The 18,590-nt window shown below is 43.3% G+C and overlaps 1 protein-coding gene across 3 annotated transcripts in view; it reads left to right on the top strand.

The window, feature by feature from the left end:
- Window positions 1-430: 430 nt before the first annotated feature.
- Window positions 431-18,590, top strand: part of PPP1R42 (protein phosphatase 1 regulatory subunit 42) — a 79,501-nt gene continuing 61,341 nt past the window's right edge. Inside the window, exons 1-2 of one of the 3 annotated variants that reach the window (XM_077270607.1) lie at window positions 431-577; window positions 3,650-3,842. In XM_077270607.1, the coding sequence (XP_077126722.1) occupies window positions 3,711-3,842 (132 nt within the window). In that variant the 5' untranslated portion in view covers window positions 431-577; window positions 3,650-3,710. Of the gene's footprint in view, window positions 684-3,649; window positions 3,843-18,590 lie in introns of all 3 variants that reach the window. The other 2 variants (XM_077270609.1, XM_077270608.1) reach the window with 2 other exon arrangements.

Here is an 18,590-nt window from a genome sequence, read left to right as displayed (position 1 = left end):
TGTGTGTCCGTGTGTTGTGTTTGTGTGTTGTGTCTGTGTCCGTGTATTGTGTCCGTGTGTTGTGCCTGTGTGTTGTGTCCATGTGTTGTCTGTGTCCGTGTGTTGTGTCTGTGACCATGCTCCTCGTGACTTATACTTCGTGTAGTTGGTGCAGATCTCACTCACGGATTTTCCACGTGTAAAATCCACAGCATTTTACTGTACCATTAAAGTAGATAAGTTCAACATAAAGCGAGAGTCCACTGTGTGGACAGCCTCCTCCGAATCCATGTTTCTCCCTGTAACATAATAGCATAACATACTATGTATATATGTTAGCTTTATTTTCCAACACAGCAACGATAAGATCAGCGCATAGCGGTACCGGGAGTGGAGCTACAGTCTTTCAGTGGTGTCTGGCGGTAAGACATGACATTGTCAACTTAGTATCAACCAGACTCCTCTCAGCAGGGGATGGCTGGTTATGCGCCTGCGCGGTAACTTTGTCTCCATAGTAACGCACGCTGTTCCGGGCTGTGTACTTACACAGAGCGCATGGAGCGGTGCGGGCTCCGGGAGGCTGAAGTAGCTGCGGCCGGTGAGTGACGGGACCTGCTCGTTATTGTACATTATAGCCACGTACACGGTGCGGTACCGGCGGCCTCATCACTTGCGGGGCCAGTCAGGAAGGAGACCTCACCTGGGTAAGGCCGAGGAGGCAGTGCAAGCCCCAAACACTGGCTGAAAGCTGCTACCCACAGCCATGGGTCACTGTATACTGACCCCCAAATTCCAGGCCAGGAAGCCCCTGAAGCCATTTCTGACTGTCTGCCAACCAGTATCGCCACTTCTCACTGAGTGTGCCAGTCATATATAACCCCTATAATAGTGTGCCAGTCATATATGCCCCTATAATAGTGTGCCAGTCATATATAACCCCTATAATAGTGTGCCAGTCATATATGCCCCTATAATAGTGTGCCAGTCATATATGCCCCTATAATAGTGTGCCAGTCATATATGCCCCTATAATAGTGTGCCAGTCATATATAACCCCTATAATAGTGTGCCAGTCATATATAACCCCTATAATAGTGTGCCAGTCATATATAACCCCTATAATAGTGTGCCAGTCATATATAACCCCTATAATAGTGTGCCAGTCATATATAACCCCTATAATAGTGTGCCAGTCATATATAACCCCTATAATAGTGTGCCAGTCATATATAACCCCTATAATAGTGTGCCAGTCATATATGCCCCTATAATAGTGTGCCAGTCATATATGCCCCTATAATAGTGTGCCAGTCATATATGCCCCTATAATAATGTGCCAGTCATATATAACCCCTATAATAATGTGCCAGTCATATATGCCCCTATAATAGTGTGCCAGTCATATATGCCCCTATAATAGTGTGCCAGTCATATGCCCCTATAATAGTGTGCCAGTCATATATGCCCCTATAATAGTGTGCCAGTCATATATGCCCCTATAATAATGTGCCAGTCATACATGCCCCTATAATAATGTACCAGTCATACATGCCCCTATAATAATGTGCCAGTCATATATAACCCCTATAATAGTGTGCCAGTCATATATAACCCCTATAATAGTGTGCCAGTCATATATGCCCCTATAATAGTGTGCCAGTCATATATGCCCCTATAAGTGTGCCAGTCATATATAACCCCTATAATAGTGTGCCAGTCATATATGCCCCTATAATAGTGTGCCAGTCATATATAACCCCTATAATAGTGTGCCAGTTATATATGCCCCTATAATACTGTGCCAGTCATATATAACCCCTATAATAGTGTGCCAGTTATATATGCCCCTATAATAGTGTGCCAGTCATATATGCCCCTATAATAGTGTGCCAGTCATATATGCCCCTATAATAGTGTGCCAGTCATATATAACCCCTATAATAGTGTGCCAGTCATATATAACCCCTATAATAGTGTGCCAGTTATATATGCCCCTATAATAGTGTGCCAGTCATATATAACCCCCATAATAGTGTGCCAGTTATATATGCCCCTATAATAATGTGCCAGTCATATATAACCCCTATAATAGTGTGCCAGTTATATATGCCCCTATAATAGTGTGCCAGTCATATATAACCCCTATAATAGTGTGCCAGTCATATATGCCCCTATAATAATGTGCCAGTCATATATAACCCCTATAATAGTGTGCCAGTTATATATGCCCCTATAATAATGTGCCAGTCATATATGCCCCTATAATAATGTGCCAGTCATATATAACCCCTATAATAGTGTGCCAGTCATATATGCCCTTATAATAATGTGCCAGTCATATATGCCCCTATAATAGTGTGCCAGTCATATATGCCCCTATAATAATGTGCCAGTCATATATGCCCCTATAATAGTGTGCCAGTCATATATGCCCCTATAATAATGTGCCAGTCATATATGCCCCTATAATAATGAGCCAGTCATACATGCCCCTATAATAATGTACCAGTCATACTTGCCCCTATAATAATGTGCCAGTCATATATTTCCGTATAACAGTGTGCCAGTCATATGCCTCTATAGTTTGTCCAGCACTGATGACCTTTGTGTGGCACCTACATAATCCCCTTTTAATCCGCACACAGATGCCCCTTTTGGTAGTTTGGTAACTGGATTGGTGACATTTGGGCAGGCAGGTGCTTTGTTGCATACCGTAGCGTGCCACCTATATTTATACACTGGCTCAGTAGAGAGTTTTGATGTTTTCTTTTTCTGGCAATTGTGTTATCCGTTATAGAAAAGAACAATGTTTCTCGTTAATGTGCTGTATGTCACACTTCACATGCCTTCTCGTTGCTGAATTTTCCCTATGGAGCTCAGTGGGAACACTACTATAGGACTGGCAGAATACCGCTAACCATAGGGCACATTATAGTGACGGAGTTGTCAAAAATTGCCATGTGAGAGCACAAGCCGGAGTGGATTTTCCCATTAAAGATGGCAGTGCTCGGTGTTATGAATGCCTTTCTGCTGTGTGATATGTTCAGTAATATTAACATAAAAGCTTGTGCTTTAATAAAAAAAAGTGTGAGAATGGGGCTATATTACATGCATTGCCCCCGCATCTTACTGGTCTTATTATATAATTAAACGTAGTTACTATCCAGTTACCATGAACCAAGGGTCCCTTCCTGCCCCGAGACGTGGTCCTGATGATAGGTCATCCATGACTTTCCTAGTGATGACGAGGCATAGCTCCCACTCTCTCAATAGATGATTCTTAGGCAATTAATTTAGGCTAATCCCAGTTCTGCTGACTTTTTTTTAGATAATTTCTGAATAACTATAAATGAGCACTATCTAATAAAGTAGACATGTCAGTACTTCCCACAGGTTGTAATTCTACAGTACTATTTTATAGCTTTATATTTCATATGTTGTCTCTGGCCAGATCCATTCTAATTGCTCACTGTCAGAGCTGTCTGGTCAGTGCGTGCCTTCTGACACTGAGGAAAACATCACTATGTGTCAGATAAACTTGACATCGATTTTATGTTCTGAACTATTCCCACTGTAACTTCTAAGAGTTAGTATTGGCATGTCTATAGATCAGGGATAAACTGAAAACCTGCAGTAGATAATATCGCATAATTTTCTCTTTTCTTTTCAGGGTAATGATGAGTCTTAGCATCATACACACTTAACAAGTCTTTTGTTTCAACTAAGTAATTATGGTGCGTCTGACAGTTGATCTCATCGCACGGACGAACAATCACCTCCGCAACAGGAAAGATGAAACCATCACTCAGTGTTTGAAGCGAGTGACTCATCTGAATTTTTCTAATAAACACATAGATTGTCTTGTAAGTACCAGTAATCTATCTATCTGTCTATCTGTCTGTCTGTCTATCTACCTATCTATCTAACACTGGTGGGTGCGGACCCACTTTGACATGGGCCAGGCTTACCTTGGAGGGGCATAATGAAGCGACTACCTGGCATTCAATAGAGGCCCTGGTGGTGAGAGTAGATGTAGGACGTAGGTAGTCACCAGGTACCACTCAGGGCAGTCCCTGGGTCTGCAGCAGCTGACCGGAGGGTCAGAGACACGGGTAAGAGGTACAGGAAGATGAAGACAAAGATGTGGTCAGGGCAAGCAACACAAGATCAGAGTATAAAGCCGAGGTCAGGAGTGGAGAGGTCAGACAGGATGGGTATACAAGCCAGGTCGATAACGGGAGCGACACAACAAACGTATCCAAAGGAACCAGAAACAAGCAAGTGGGAACCAATGCTTGGGTAAGGAGTGGTGGGCGGTGCTGCCTAAGGGTATGTTTCCACGGTGAGGAAACATTCAGGATTTGCTGCGGATTGGACGCTGCGTACAGCCGCAGTGTCCAATCCGCAGCTTCCAGATGTTAGAGCATAGTGGAAACATACCCTTAGGTAGCCCTTAGGCGGCCTTGCGTAACCGGACATGCGGCACGTCTTTTTTGCAGACCGCAGCATGTCTATTTATCTTGCGGAGACACTCCGTCTCCGCAAGATAAATAGCCCTGTCTATGAATACGATGCGGTGATTCCGCATGTGTTCAATGAACACATCCAGAATCACCACGCGTACAACAAGGGGCGGCGCTTTGGGCAGAGCGGGGTATCCGCTGCGTCCAAAGTGCAGGGAATCCTGAACGTGGAGACATAGCCATAATTGTGATGCTGCTTATGGGTAGGCTGGAGAAGGCAAACACAGCAGGGTTAAATTCCTGTAGGAACTGGCCACACCGCCCTATAGCCAGGTGAAGGTTTTCTAGGAGCAGAGCTGGCAGGGAACACAGACTCAGGGACATGGTCTGACGCTGGGAAAGCACAGTGGTGAACGCAGTGAGTAGGGCAGTGCTGAGAAGATGTGCGAGGTGCCGGCATGACAGTCTGTCTGTCTAGCCATACATTTCTAATTGATTTCCAAAAGCAATACTATTTTCTTTTCATGTTAATTCATTATTGCTTGTAGTATGACTATAAGATCAGGAAATATAGCTAAATTGCTAAAATCTTCTCTATCAAGATGATCTGAATATGCTGGAAAGGAGAATTTAGCTATACTTATTTTGCCTTCTGCTCAAACAGGTTGCAGGCTATAAAGTGCAATTTGTAGTTTTTAGCCCAATTTTCGTTGTTGCATTGTTTTTTTTTGTCACTTTCTTCCAGGAGCCATCACTTTTTTTTTAATTACTTTTCTGTCAACATAGCAGTATAAAGGATAAGCTTCACAGGAATAGCAAGGGAGCAGCGACTGGGTCATTCAGCAGGGAGTTTGACAACATCATTTAAATGGTTAATAGCAGCAATCAGAGCTGCACTCCAGACTCTGCTGTATCTAAAAGATGCGAGAAGGATGCCAGTAATGTAATGTAGCTGGCAGTGACCACAGGAAAGTTCAAAATAAAGGGTCTTTAGGCCATGTGCACACGTTCAGTATTTTTCGCGTTTTTTTCGCTATAAAAACGTGATAAAAACGCTAACATATGCCTCCCATTATTTTCAGTGTATTCCGCATTTTTTGTGCAAATGTAGCCTTTTTTTCCGCGAAAAAATCGCATCGCGGAAAAAAAAGCAACATGTTCATTAACCCCTTTCTGACATCGGACGTACTATCCCGTCGAGGTGGGGTGGGCCCCCATGACCACGGACGGGATAGTACGTCCAGCGCGATCGGCGGCGCTCACGGGGGGAGCGCGGCCGATCGCGGCCGGGTGTCAGCTGCCTATCGCAGCTGACATCCGGCACTATGTGCCAGGAGCGGTCACGGACCGCCCCCGGCACATTAACCCCCGGCACACCGCGATCAAACATGATCGCGATGTGCCGGCGGTGCAGGGAAGCATCGCGCAGGGAGGGGGCACATATTTAGTATCGCCGCGTCCGTAACGACCCGACCTATAAAACTGGCCCACTAGTTAACCCCTTCAGTAAACACCGTAAGAAAAAAAAAAAAAACGAGGCAAAAAACAACGCTTTATTATCATACCGCCGAACAAAAAGTGGAATAACACGCGATCAAAAAGACAGATATAAATAACCATGGTACCGCTGAAAGCGTCATCTTGTCCCGCAAATAACGAGCCGCCATACAGCATGATCAGCAAAAAAATAAAAAAGTTATAGTCCTGAGAATAAAGCGATGCAAAAATAATTATTTTTTCCATAAAATAGTTTTTATCGTATAAAAGCGCCAAAACATAAAAAAATAATATAAATGAGATATCGCTGTAATCGTACTGACTGACGAATAAAACTGCTTTATCAATTTTACCAAACGCGGAACGGTATAAACGCCTCCCCCAAAAGAAATTCATGAATAGCTGGTTTTTGGTCATTCTGCCTCACAAAAATCGGAATAAAAAGCGATCAAAAAATGTGACGTGCCCAAAAATGTTACCAATAAAAACGTCAACTCGTCCCGCAAAAAACAAGACCTCACATGACTCTGTGGACCAAAATATGGAAAATTTATAGCTCTCAAAATGTGGTAACGCAAAAAATATTTTTTGCAATAAAAAGCGTCTTTCAGTGTGTGACGGCTGCCAATCATAAAAATCCGCTAAAAAACTCGCTATAAAAGTAAATCAAACCCCCCATCATCACCCCCTTAGTTAGGGAAAAATAAAAAAAATGTATTTATTTCCATTTTCCCATTAGGGCTAGGGTTAGGGTTAGGATTGGGGCTAGGGTTAAGGCTACAGTTAGGGTTGGGGCTAAAGTTAGGGTTAGAGTTGGGGCTAAAGTTACGGTTAGGGTTTAGATTACATTTACGGTTGGGAATAGGGTTGGGATTAGGGTTCTTACAACACATCTAGATAAGTTCCTTGGGGGGTCTAGTTTCCAAAATGGGGTCACTTGTGCGGGGCTTCTACTGTTTAGGTACATTAGGGGCTCTGCAAACGCAATGTGACGCCTGCAGACCATTCCATCTAAGTCTGCATTCCAAATGGCGCTTCTTCCCTTCCGAGCCCTTCCATGCGTCCAAACGGTGGTTCCCCCCCACATATGGGGTATCAGCACACTCAGGACAAATTGGACAACAACTTTTGGGGTCCAATTTCTCCTGTTACCCTCGGGAAAATACAAAACTGGGGGCTAAAAAATAATTTTTGTGGGAAAAAATTTTTGTTTTATTTTTACGGCTCTGCATTATAAACTTCTGTGAAGCCCTTGGTGGGTCAAAGCGCTCACCACACATCTAGATAAGTTCCTTAGGGGGTCTACTTTCCAAAATGGTGTCACTTGTGGGGGGTTTCTACTGTTTAGGTACATTAGGGGCTCTGCAAACGCAATGTGACACCTGCAGACCATTCCATCTAAGTCTGCATTCCAAATGACGCTCCTTCCTTTCCGAGCCCTCCCATGCGCCCAAACAGTGGTTCTCCCCACATATGGTGTATCATCGCACTCAGGACAACTTGGACAACAAATTTTGGGGTCCAATTTATCCTGCTACCCTCGGGAAAATACAAAACTGGGGGCTAAAAAAATAATTTTTGTGGGAAAAAATGTTTGTTTTATTTTTACGGCTCTGCATTATAAACTTCTGTGAAGCCCTTGGTGGGTCAAAGCGCTCAAAACACATCTAGATAAGTTCCTTAGGGGGTCTACTTTCCAAAATAGTGCCACTTGTGGGGGGTTTCAATGTTTAGGCACATCAGTGGCTCTCCAAACGCAACATGGCGTCCCATCTCAATTCCTGTCAATTTTGCATTGAAAAGTCAAACGGCGCTCCTTCGCTTCCGAGGTCTCCCATGCTTCCAAACAGTGGTTTACCCCCACATATGGGGTATCAACGTACTCAGGACAAATTGTACAACAACTTTTGCGGTCCAATTTCTTCTCTTACCCTTGGGAAAATAAAAAATTGGGGGTGAAAAGATAATTTTTGTGAAAAAATATGATTTTTTATTTTTACGGTTCTGCATTATAAACTTCTGTGAAGCACTTGGTGGGTCAAAGTGCTCACCACACCTCTAGATAAGTTCCTTAGGGGGTCTACTTTCCAAAATGGTGTCACTTGTGGGGGGTTTCAATGTTTAGGCACATCAGGGGCTCCCCAAACGCAACATGGCGTCCCATCTCAATTCCAGTCAATTTTGCATTGAAAAGTCAAATGGCGCTCCTTCGCTTCCGAGCTCTGTCATGCGCCCAAACAGTGGTTTACCCCCACATATGGGGTATCAGCGTACTCAGGACAAATTGTACAACAACTTTTGGGGTCCAATTTCTTCTCTTACCCTTGGGAAAATAAAAAATTGGGGGTGAAAAGATAATTTTTGTGAAAAAATATGATTTTTTATTTTTACGGTTCTGCATTATAAACTTCTGTGAAGCACTTGGTGGATCAAAGTGCTCACCACACCTCTAGATAAGTTCCTTAGGGGGTCTACTTTCCAAAATGGTGTCACTTGTGGGGGGTTTCAATGTTTAGGCACATCAGGGGCTCCCCAAACGCAACATGGCGTCCCATCTCAATTCCAGTCAATTTTGCATTGAAAAGTCAAATGGCGCTCCTTCGCTTCCGAGCTCTGTCATGCGCCCAAACAGTGGTTTACCCCCACATATGGGGTATCGGCGTACTCAGGACAAATTGTACAACAACTTTTGGGGTCCATTTTCTCCTGTTACCCTTGGTAAAATAAAACAAATTGGAGCTGAAGTAAATTTTTTGTGAAAAAAAGTTAAATGTTCATTTTTATTTAAACATTCCAAAAATTCCTGTGAAACACCAGAAGGGTTAATAAACTTCTTGAATATGGTTTTGAGCACCTTGAGGGGTGCAGTTTTTAGAATGGTGTCACACTTGGGTATTTTCTATCATATAGACCCCTCAAAATGACTTCAAATGAGATGTGGTCCCTAAAAAAAAATGGTGTTGTAAAAATGAGAAATTGCTGGTCAACTTTTAACCCTTATAACTCCATAACAAAAAAAAATTTTGGTTCCAAAATTGTGCTGATGTAAAGTAGACATGTGGGAAATGTTATTTATTAAGTATTTTGTGTGACATATCTCTGTGATTTAATTGCATAAAAATTCAAAGTTGGAAAATTGCGAAATTTTCGAAATTTTCGCCAAATTTCCGTTTTTTTCACAAATAAACACAGGTACTATCACAGAATTTTTACCACTATCATGAAGTACAATATGTCACGAGAAAACAATGTCAGAATCACTGGGATTCGTTGAAGCGTTCCAGAGTTATAACCTCATAAAGGGACAGTGGTCAGAATTGTAAAAATTGGCCCGGTCATTAACGTGCAAACCACCCTTGGGGGTGAAGGGGTTAAAATGCGGAATTGCAGGGGATTCCGCACACCTAGGAGTGCATTGATCTGCTTACTTCCTGCACGGGGCTGTGCACACCATGCGGGAAGTAAGCAGATTATGTGCGGTTGGTACCCAGGGTGGAGGAGAGGAGACTCCTCCACGGACTGGGCACCATATAATTGGTCAAAAAAAAAGAATTAAAATAAAAAATAGTCATATACTCACCTTCGATGTCTTCCCGCCTCTCCGCTGCATGCTGCCGCTTCGGTTTCTATAGCTGGTGTGCGGTGAAGGACCTGCGATGACGTCGCGGTCTTGTGATTGGTCGAGACCGGTCATGTGACCGCTCACGTGACCGCGACGTCATGGAAGGTCCTGAACCACACCGGCATCTATAGGAACGGACGCCTGCAGGTGAGTATAACCATTTTTTTAATTATTTTTAAACATTCTATCTTTTACTATAGATGCTGCATAGGCAGCATCTATAGTAAAAAGATGGTCACACTTGTCAAACGCTATGTTTGACAAGTGTGACCAACCTGTCAGTCACTTTTCCAAGCGATGCTACAGATCGCTTGGAAAACTTTAGCATTCTGCAAGCTAATTACGCTTGCAGAATGTTATAAAAACGCAAAAAAAAAAATGCGGATTTCTTGCAGAAAATTTCCGGTTTTCTTCAGGAAATTTCTGCAAGAAATCCGGACGTGTGCACATACCCTTAATGTCCAACATACTCACAAACGGAAAACAAATGGTATCCTCCGGATTGCAGACGGTAATCAAGATAGTCTGTATTTGAGACCGCTTGCCGTGGGCGACTGCACCACCGTGTCATGCTGAGGGGAGCCAGGCCTTTTGACTTCTTTTGGCTCCGTGTTACTTCACTTAGACTGAGCCTTGCAGAGAGAGTTTGGTTTGCAAACCAAGACTGACACACCCAACCCTTTGCTGCAAAGTTTTTTAATGCAATCTGTGGTCATGGGCCACTTGTAAGACCCGGCCTGGAGGGAGCGAACAGCCCCACTACCATCCTGTAGTTCGCTCCAAAAATAAAAGCCCATGCCAGGTTTTTTTAAATCTGTCTGGGGCAAATAGCTTGTCCAAGACCACACCATGCACTCCAGCGGCCTTAATACGCTTCTATGCGCATCCTGGGGGATACATAGTGACCCTCGCATATAATACCTCTTGAGCCCTTTCCTCACAAGGCAACCCCGCAATGACATACATGTACAACAACTTGTGTTAAGGTGTTCATGGCTTAAGTCTGGTGTACGTGATAGAGAGAGGAAAGTTTAAGGGTTTGTGCACACAATAAGTAAACGCTGCGGGTTGGACACTGCGTACTTGTGCAGCATCCAGATGTTACACCATAGCCCGCGACTTACCTGTGGAGACGGACATGTGACATGTCTTTCCAGACTGCAGCATGTCTATCTTGCGGAGACATGAGCCTCCGCAAGATAAATCTCACCCATACAATGTATTGGACGTGGTGATTCCGCACGGTTCAGTGAACAAATGCTGATTCAGCTGCGTTCAATAGACAGCAGCGCTTTGGACGGAGTGGACATGTGCTGCCTCCAAAGCTCTGCCAATTACTGAATGTCTGGGCATACCCTAAAGGAAAGATTTGTACTTGGGTATAAATTGTGCTTCCTGTTCATCAGCAGTGAACCATCTGCAATTTATATTTTTCTTGGTTTGAACAGCAGCCCTAGTAATAACATTGTGATTAAAAATGTTACTTTCTTAGCTCTGATATTTATGGCATATCTGCAGAGTATACAACATATATCTCCTAGATGCACGTCCCACCTTTGGCACCAACTCTTAAGTTGAAAATTGTGTTTCCTCAAATTCCGACCCACCCGGGTTGTGGTTACATCCAATCTTAGAGTAAAATAAATAAACCAGTCACTGTGCATATGCGAGGATCTCTAATTTTATAACATGACTGCTGACTATTCAATTTATTTATTTATTAATTATGCTTTGCTTATATAGTGCTATCATATTCTGCAGCGTTTTACAGACATTATCATCACTGTCCCCATTGGGGCTCACAATCTAAATTCCCTACCAGTGGGCTTTTGGAGTGTGGGAAGAAACCGGAGTGCCTGGAGGAAACCCATAAAAACATGGGAGAACATACAAACTCCTTGCAGATGTTGTTCTTGGTGGGATTTGAATCCAGGAACCCAGCGCTGCAAGGCTGCAGTGCTATCCACTGAGCCACAGTGCTAACCACTGAGCCACAGTGCTGCCCTATGAGGGCTCAGTCATATGGCCTTATGACACAGATGACAATCACATCGCAATGCTTGGACTGGCCTTTGGCTCTCTTGATCCTGAGCTTGACAGCACGTCTTTCTGTGTAGCTGTCATGCTCGTGTCGGGAGAGCCAATGGCCAATCTGAGCATTGCAATGCGATCGTTATCCGTGTTATACTGCCGTCTGACTGCACCCTTAGGGTAAGACTAGATTTACGGTTGTCCATGTGTTTGAAATTCCATCATCCATTGTGGGCAGTGGTCACATACCGTAATTGTCTTTCATAATTGTGCTGTTATTGGTCACGAGGCCATACACATTCACATAGAAATAGAAATGGCTTCTTGAATTGGAGTCCCATTGGCTTTTAAGCATTTTTTGTGACTGGATGCTGATCACTTCAGGAGGTTTGGTCTAACACTGTCGTAGCCCCGTCTGTCTAATGTATACTTTGCAGTAAGTAGGCAGATAAGTGAGGGAGAAGGCAAGTTACTAATAAATATATATTAGTATATTTAATGAGGCACTATGTACGACCCCGATTTATCATTTGTGAGGGTTTTTGGTTTTCTTTGGTGTTATTTCCCAGATTCTTCAAAATGGTGCACGTGGTTCATGAATTGTGTACAGAGTCAAAAATGTTCTTTGTTTTTTTTAACCCTTCTTGCAACTTTTTATTTCAAAAAGTTACACATTCCATGAAATATCTCAAAAATTGCCCCATATTTCCAGGCATACATAAAATCATCGTGGGGGAGAACTGCAGTACATTTGCACAAAAAGTTTGCAACTTTTTAAAAAGTTGCAAATGCTAAATAACGCGAAAATATCTCTATAATAGCACACACATATAAAATAGACTTAAAAAAAGGCGCAATATAATAGAATAAAGTGCAAATGGAAAAATACCAAAAACTAGACAAAAAGGACACAGTTGCAATAATGGAACGGACCCTTTCGCTTTAGCGCTCCTTCATGCTTGTGAAGAATGAGTCCCAATGGCGACAGTCCAGGGCTTGTAGATTTTATTACAATGAAAGAGGCGTTTGTCATCGGCATAAATGTATCCACTATGCAGTAAGAAGGAAGCCGTGCACTGGGTATATGTGTGCGGCCTGTGTAGCTCTTGCAGACTCGTTCCCTGGACACATCGATTTTCACATCACATTACATTGACGTGTTAACATTTCATGCTGTTCTACAGAGCTGAACACCAGTTTATGGGGTAATTGTTCTGTTAACCTTAGCTCGTTCACCTCTGTCAGGAAACTTTTTCCTGTTAGGTCTGGGATTTTACACAACTTAATTGACTGTGGTAAGTGTTGTCTTACGAGACTGTTTAATTCTGCGTCCGGTAATATTTATACAGTGTGTCCGTAAAGTCATGGTGCACTTTGAGGCTGTGTGCACACGTAGCATATTTTTCGCGTTTTTTTCGCGGTTTTTCGCTATAAAAACGCTATAAAACCGCGAAAAAAACGCTAACATTAAGCATCCTATGTAATAGAATGCATTCCGCATTTTTTGTGCACATGCTGCATTTTTTTCCTGAGCGGAATCGCATTCCAGAAAAAAACGCAGCATGTTCATTAAAATTGCGGAATCGCGGCGATTCTGCACCCATAGGAGTGCATTGATCTGCTTACTTCCCGCACGGGGCTGTGCACACCATGTGGGAAGCAAGCAGATCATGTGCGGTTGGTACCCAGGGTGGAGGAGAGGAGACTCTCCTCCACGGACTGGGCACCATATAATTGGTAAAAAATAAAAGAATTAAAATAAAAAATAGCGATATACTCACCTTCGATGTCCCCCGCAGTCTTCCGGCCTCTCCACTGCACGCTGCCGCTTCGGTTCCTATAGCTGCTGTGCGGTGAAGGACCTGCGATGACGTCGCTGTCTTGTGATTGGTCGCGAGACCGCATGTGACCGCTCACGCGATCAATCACAAGCCGCGACGTCATCGCAGGCCCTTCACCGCACACCAGCTATGGGAACGGACGCCGCTGAGGTCTGCAGGTGAGTATAACCATTTTTTACATTTTTTTAATTATTTTTAAACATTCGATCTTTTACTATAGATGCGGCATAGGCAGCATCTATAGTAAAAAGTTGGTCACACTTGTCAAACACTATGTTTGACAAGTGTGACCAACCTGTCAGTCAGTTTTCCAAGCGATGCTACAGATCGCTTGGAAAACTCTAGCATTCTGCAAGCTAATTATGCTTGCAAAACGCTAGTTTTCTGCGGGTATATGCATGCTAATTCTGCATGCGATATACCTGCGGCAGGAGGCGCAGAATTGCCGCAGAAATTTCCACAGCAATTCTGCAACGTGTGAACTTAGCCTCATAGTTTACATTTTGGCGCCCTTTCTCTGGCCCAATCATATCAGACCTGTTCATGAGGAGAGATAACAAGAAGCAATCAAACAACACAAACTCATTTAAGCTGTTGCTGAGCCCCCAGTCAGATTAACCCCTGATAAACTGAACTCTGATTAATACACTGCCAGGTCTGTGACATCATGCAACCACAAGCTTATGCTATTGTTTGGATGTATATAGGGCAACAAATGGAGCCTACATCGAACTGCACTGAATAGGTGTGAAACTGAGAGAGTTTTTCTTTTATTTGGAGCAGATTTCACATTTCTATCATTTTTTTTTGTTGCTTTCCAGTGACTGGTCAAAAGTGCACCATGACTTTACTGACACACTGTACTTTCATGGACAGACCACATAGAATATAATGTGCTTTTTATTATGGGACCACAATGTGTTTGTCAGATAGAATGTAAACCATTGCACACAAATGTAACGTTTTAGTATTACATAATGCTGCAGTATTTTGACCAATTTTTGGTTTGTGCAACATCTTGTCTCTACTTTCCTCTTCATGTTCCTTATGGATATTACATAAAATATACCCTGTTACAAATTAAAAGGCGACCTTCATATGTGCATCACAAAAACCTTTTTTGTACAGTCTCCAAAGGTGAGAAAAGCATACCGAATGTTTGCTGAAGAATTTATATTTTCTGTCCAGCTGACTTAGTTTGGATGTACTTTATTTTTGTTATATAGGGGGCACCCAGGTTTACCCCAGGACTTCCCCTGTCTGAAAACACTCACTCCCCATTGTAAACCCTACACCGCAGAGGGGAATAATTGCTGTCATATTTGCAGCAGGTCAATTAAAGGGGTTGTTTGAAATTTGGAATTTATCCCTTATCCAAAGGAAAGGAGATAACTTCCTGACGGTTTGGGATTAGGGTTAGGTTTGTGACTAGGGTTATAGTTAGGGTTGGGTTTAGGGTTAGGGGTCTGTTGGGGATAGGGTTGCGATTAGGATTATGGATAGGGTTAGGATTAGAGTTAGGGGTGTGTTGGGGTTAGAATTGGGGGAATTCTTCTGTGACCTTTCCCGGCGCCTGTGCACTGCAGTACTTTGCTCTGCCCTCTACAGGGCAGATAAAGTACGTCTGCGCAGGAGCCGAGACAGGAAGCAAAGAAGAGGATGTCATCGCATAAAGATAGGGGGTGCTGGACCGGACCGCGACGCCCATCGGACCCGAATCTGGACCGCCCCTGGGTGAGTATAATATAACTTGTTTTTCTTAACTTTCAGGATACATCGGGGGCTTATCTAAGCGTTCCAGATAAGCCCCTGATGGCGGTGGCTGCAGTTTATAGGGCCAAAATGAGGTGACAGATTCCCTTTAAATGTGAGATGGTACCTAAAAAAATGACTTTGTAAATTTTGTAAAATGAAAAATCGCTTGTCAACTTTTAACCCTTATAACTTCCTAACAAAAAAAAATGTTGTTTCCTCAATTGTGCTAATGTAAAGTAGACATGTGTGAAATTTTATTTATTAACTATTTTGTGTGACATAACTGTCTGATTTAAGGGCATAAAAATTCAGTTTGAAAATTGCAAAATTTAAAACATTTTCACCATATTTCTATTTTTTTCATAAATAAATGCAAGTAATATAGAATAATTTTTCCCACTAACATGAAGTACAATATGTTGTGAAAAAACATTCACAGAATCAGCAGGATCCGTTAAAGCGTTCCAGAGTTATAACCTCATAAAGTGACAGTGGGCAGAATTGTAAAAATTGGCCCGGTCATTAAGCTGCAAATTGGCTCCGTCACTAAGTGGTTACTTGTTATGGAAGTGCCCAAGAGTGTAGTGCACAGCTATCTCCAGCGGGCCCATTAATAATGAATAAAGCAGAGGTGCGCATGATCAACCCCTGCTCAACTCTCGAGCCCCAATCCTCAGGATCTGTGGGGTCCCAGTGGTTTGACCCATGTGATCAGGAGATTATGCCTTAACCCATGGATAGAGGATAACTTCCACACTGGAGGCAACCCCTTATAATAGTGTCCACAACATGTAAGGAGTTTAACAATAGGAGATCGCTCTCTGTGCAAGTCCATCGGCTCCCCGCGACAGTATTCCTTGTTTTGTGGGGAGCCAGTGGTTGCCATGAAAACCGGAGGCATAACTATAGCCTTCAGGTCTGTTGTGGACCAAAGCATAATAGAACGTGCCACTGACAGCATGGATAATACACAGCACTACATAAGCAGAGCAGTGTATCTGTGTGACCAAAGGGTCGCCTCTATGTTCATGTCGCTAGGGGGGATGGTGTTTTCGAAACTCGAAAATTTCTTGATCATGTCAGGCTTTTGTACCTCGCAGAGTGTGACGTCACACGCCAGATCCTTCGGCACTCATAGCATGCCAGTGACGCCACCGGTCAGGACTCCCTGGTCTCTCCTGCTGCACGACACTTTAACCCTCCTCCCTTGAACTCTAAGGGACATTTTGTCCATTATTGGCTCCTCACTAAGAGGTACCACTGATACTTCTCAGTTATCGGCGTCTGTTTATTTTATTATGATTATTTACACTTTTTGTTATATTTTTTTTAACCTGCATTTAACAAGAGCCATTATTATATTGGTTTGTACCTTCATAACCCCTGTTGTCTTTGTGGTAGTCTCTTGGCATTTTTAGCCAGTTTTACAATCCTATTGTTTGTGTTATATCATTGCTGCTTCTTGTAGTTCGTCCTATAACGCGATGTACAGCTCCGTATTTATATCATTTTTATTTAATTTCGCAATAATTGTTTGCACTAATTAGAGCTGTCCCATGTTGTTGGTGCCCTGCTGAGTTGCGTTTTTGTATATGTGAATTTGCAGTATAATATTCACTACACTGTGTTCCAAATTATTATGCAAATAATATTTCCTTATATTTTCTCTAAATTACCTTTCTGAATTGCAGTCATTGTTATTTTCCAGTCATCTACTATTCTAGTATAATTGCAATGCTTTGGAACAAACTGTCTATGTAAACAGTATCTTTTAAATAAAAATAATAAACACTCAAAATGCATGTTCCAAATTATTATGCACAGCAGAGTTTTCAAGCTTTTTTTTTTATTATTTTGAACAAAAAAATGATCAATTGTGAAGTTATAAGCATTATCAGCTTATTACAAAATGAAATCAAACAGTTTTCAAGTGAAAACTTTATTCTAGGTGATGTTACATTTGCACATAGGACCCCTTGTTCGAAAGAAGCTTCTGAACTCTCTCGTCCATTGAATTTGTCAGTTTTTGGATGGTTTCTGCTTCAATTGCTTTGCATGTGGACAGAATACCCTCCCAGAGCTGTTGCTTAGATGTGAACTGCCTCCCGCCATCATAGACACTCCTTTTGATGATGCTCCAGAGGTTCTCAATTTGATTGAGGTCAGGGGAAGATGGTGGCCACACCATAAGTTTGTCCTCTTTTATGCCCATAGCAGCCAGAGATGCAGATGTGTTTTTTGCAGCATGAGACGGTGCATTATCATGCATGAAAATGATCTTGCTGCGGAAAGCATGGTTCTTCCTCTTGAACCATGGCAGGAAGTGTGGTTTTAGAAACTCCACATTGATTATGGAGTTCATCTTTACCCCTTCAGGGATCATAAAGGGGCCGACAATCTCTCTTCCCATGTTCCAGCCCAAAACATTACTCCACCTCCTCCTTGTTGGTGCCTTAAGGCCCCGTCACACATAGCGAGATCGCTAGCGAGATCGCTGCTGAGTCACAAGTTTTGTGACGCAACAGCGACCTCAGTAGCGATCTTGCTATGTGTGACACGTACCAGCGATCAGGCCCCTGCTGCGAGATCGCTGGTCGTGTCGGAATGGCCTGGACCTTTTTTTGGTCGTTGAGGTCCCGCTGACATCGCTGAATCGGTGTGTGTGACACCGATCCAGCGATGTCTTCACTGGTAACCAGGGTAAACATCGGGTTACTAAGCGCAGGACCGCGCTTAGTAACCCGATGTTTACCCTGGTTACCAGCGTAAATGTAAAAAAAAACAAACAGTACATACTCACCATCTGATGTCCGTCAGGTCCCTTGCCGTCTGCTTCCTGCTCTGACTGAGTGCCGCCGTACAGTGAGAGCACAGCACAGCAGTGACGTCACCGCTGCGCTCTGCTCTCACTGTACGGCGGCAGTCAGTCAGAGCAGGAAGCAGACGGCAAGGGACCTGACGGACATCAGATGGTGAGTATGTACTGTTTGTTTTTTTTGGTAACCAGGGTAAACATCGGGTTTACTAAGCGCGGCCCTGCGCTTAGTAACCCGATGTTTACCCTGGTTACCCGGGTGCTGCAGGGGGACTTCGGCATCGTTGAAGACAGTTTCAACGATGCCGATGTCGTTCCCCTGATCGTTGGTCGCTGGAGAGAGCTGTCTGTGTGACAGCTCCCCAGCGACCACACAACGACTTACCAACGATCACGGCCAGGTCGTATCGCTGGTCGTGATCGTTGGTAAATCGCTATGTGTGACGGGGCCTTTAGCCATGTTTTCATGGGGTGTCCATCAACCAGCCATCCTCCACTCCATCCATCTGGACCATCGAGCGTTGCACGGCACTCATCGGTGAACAAAACAGTTTGGTAGTCAGTCTTCATGTATCGTTTGGCCCACT

Source organism: Ranitomeya variabilis, chromosome 6 (assembly GCF_051348905.1).
Source record: "Ranitomeya variabilis isolate aRanVar5 chromosome 6, aRanVar5.hap1, whole genome shotgun sequence".
Taxonomy (NCBI): Eukaryota; Metazoa; Chordata; class Amphibia; order Anura; family Dendrobatidae; genus Ranitomeya; species Ranitomeya variabilis.
The sequence above is the reverse complement of the archived record's forward strand: the minus strand, read 5'-3'. Positions and strand labels throughout refer to the sequence as shown.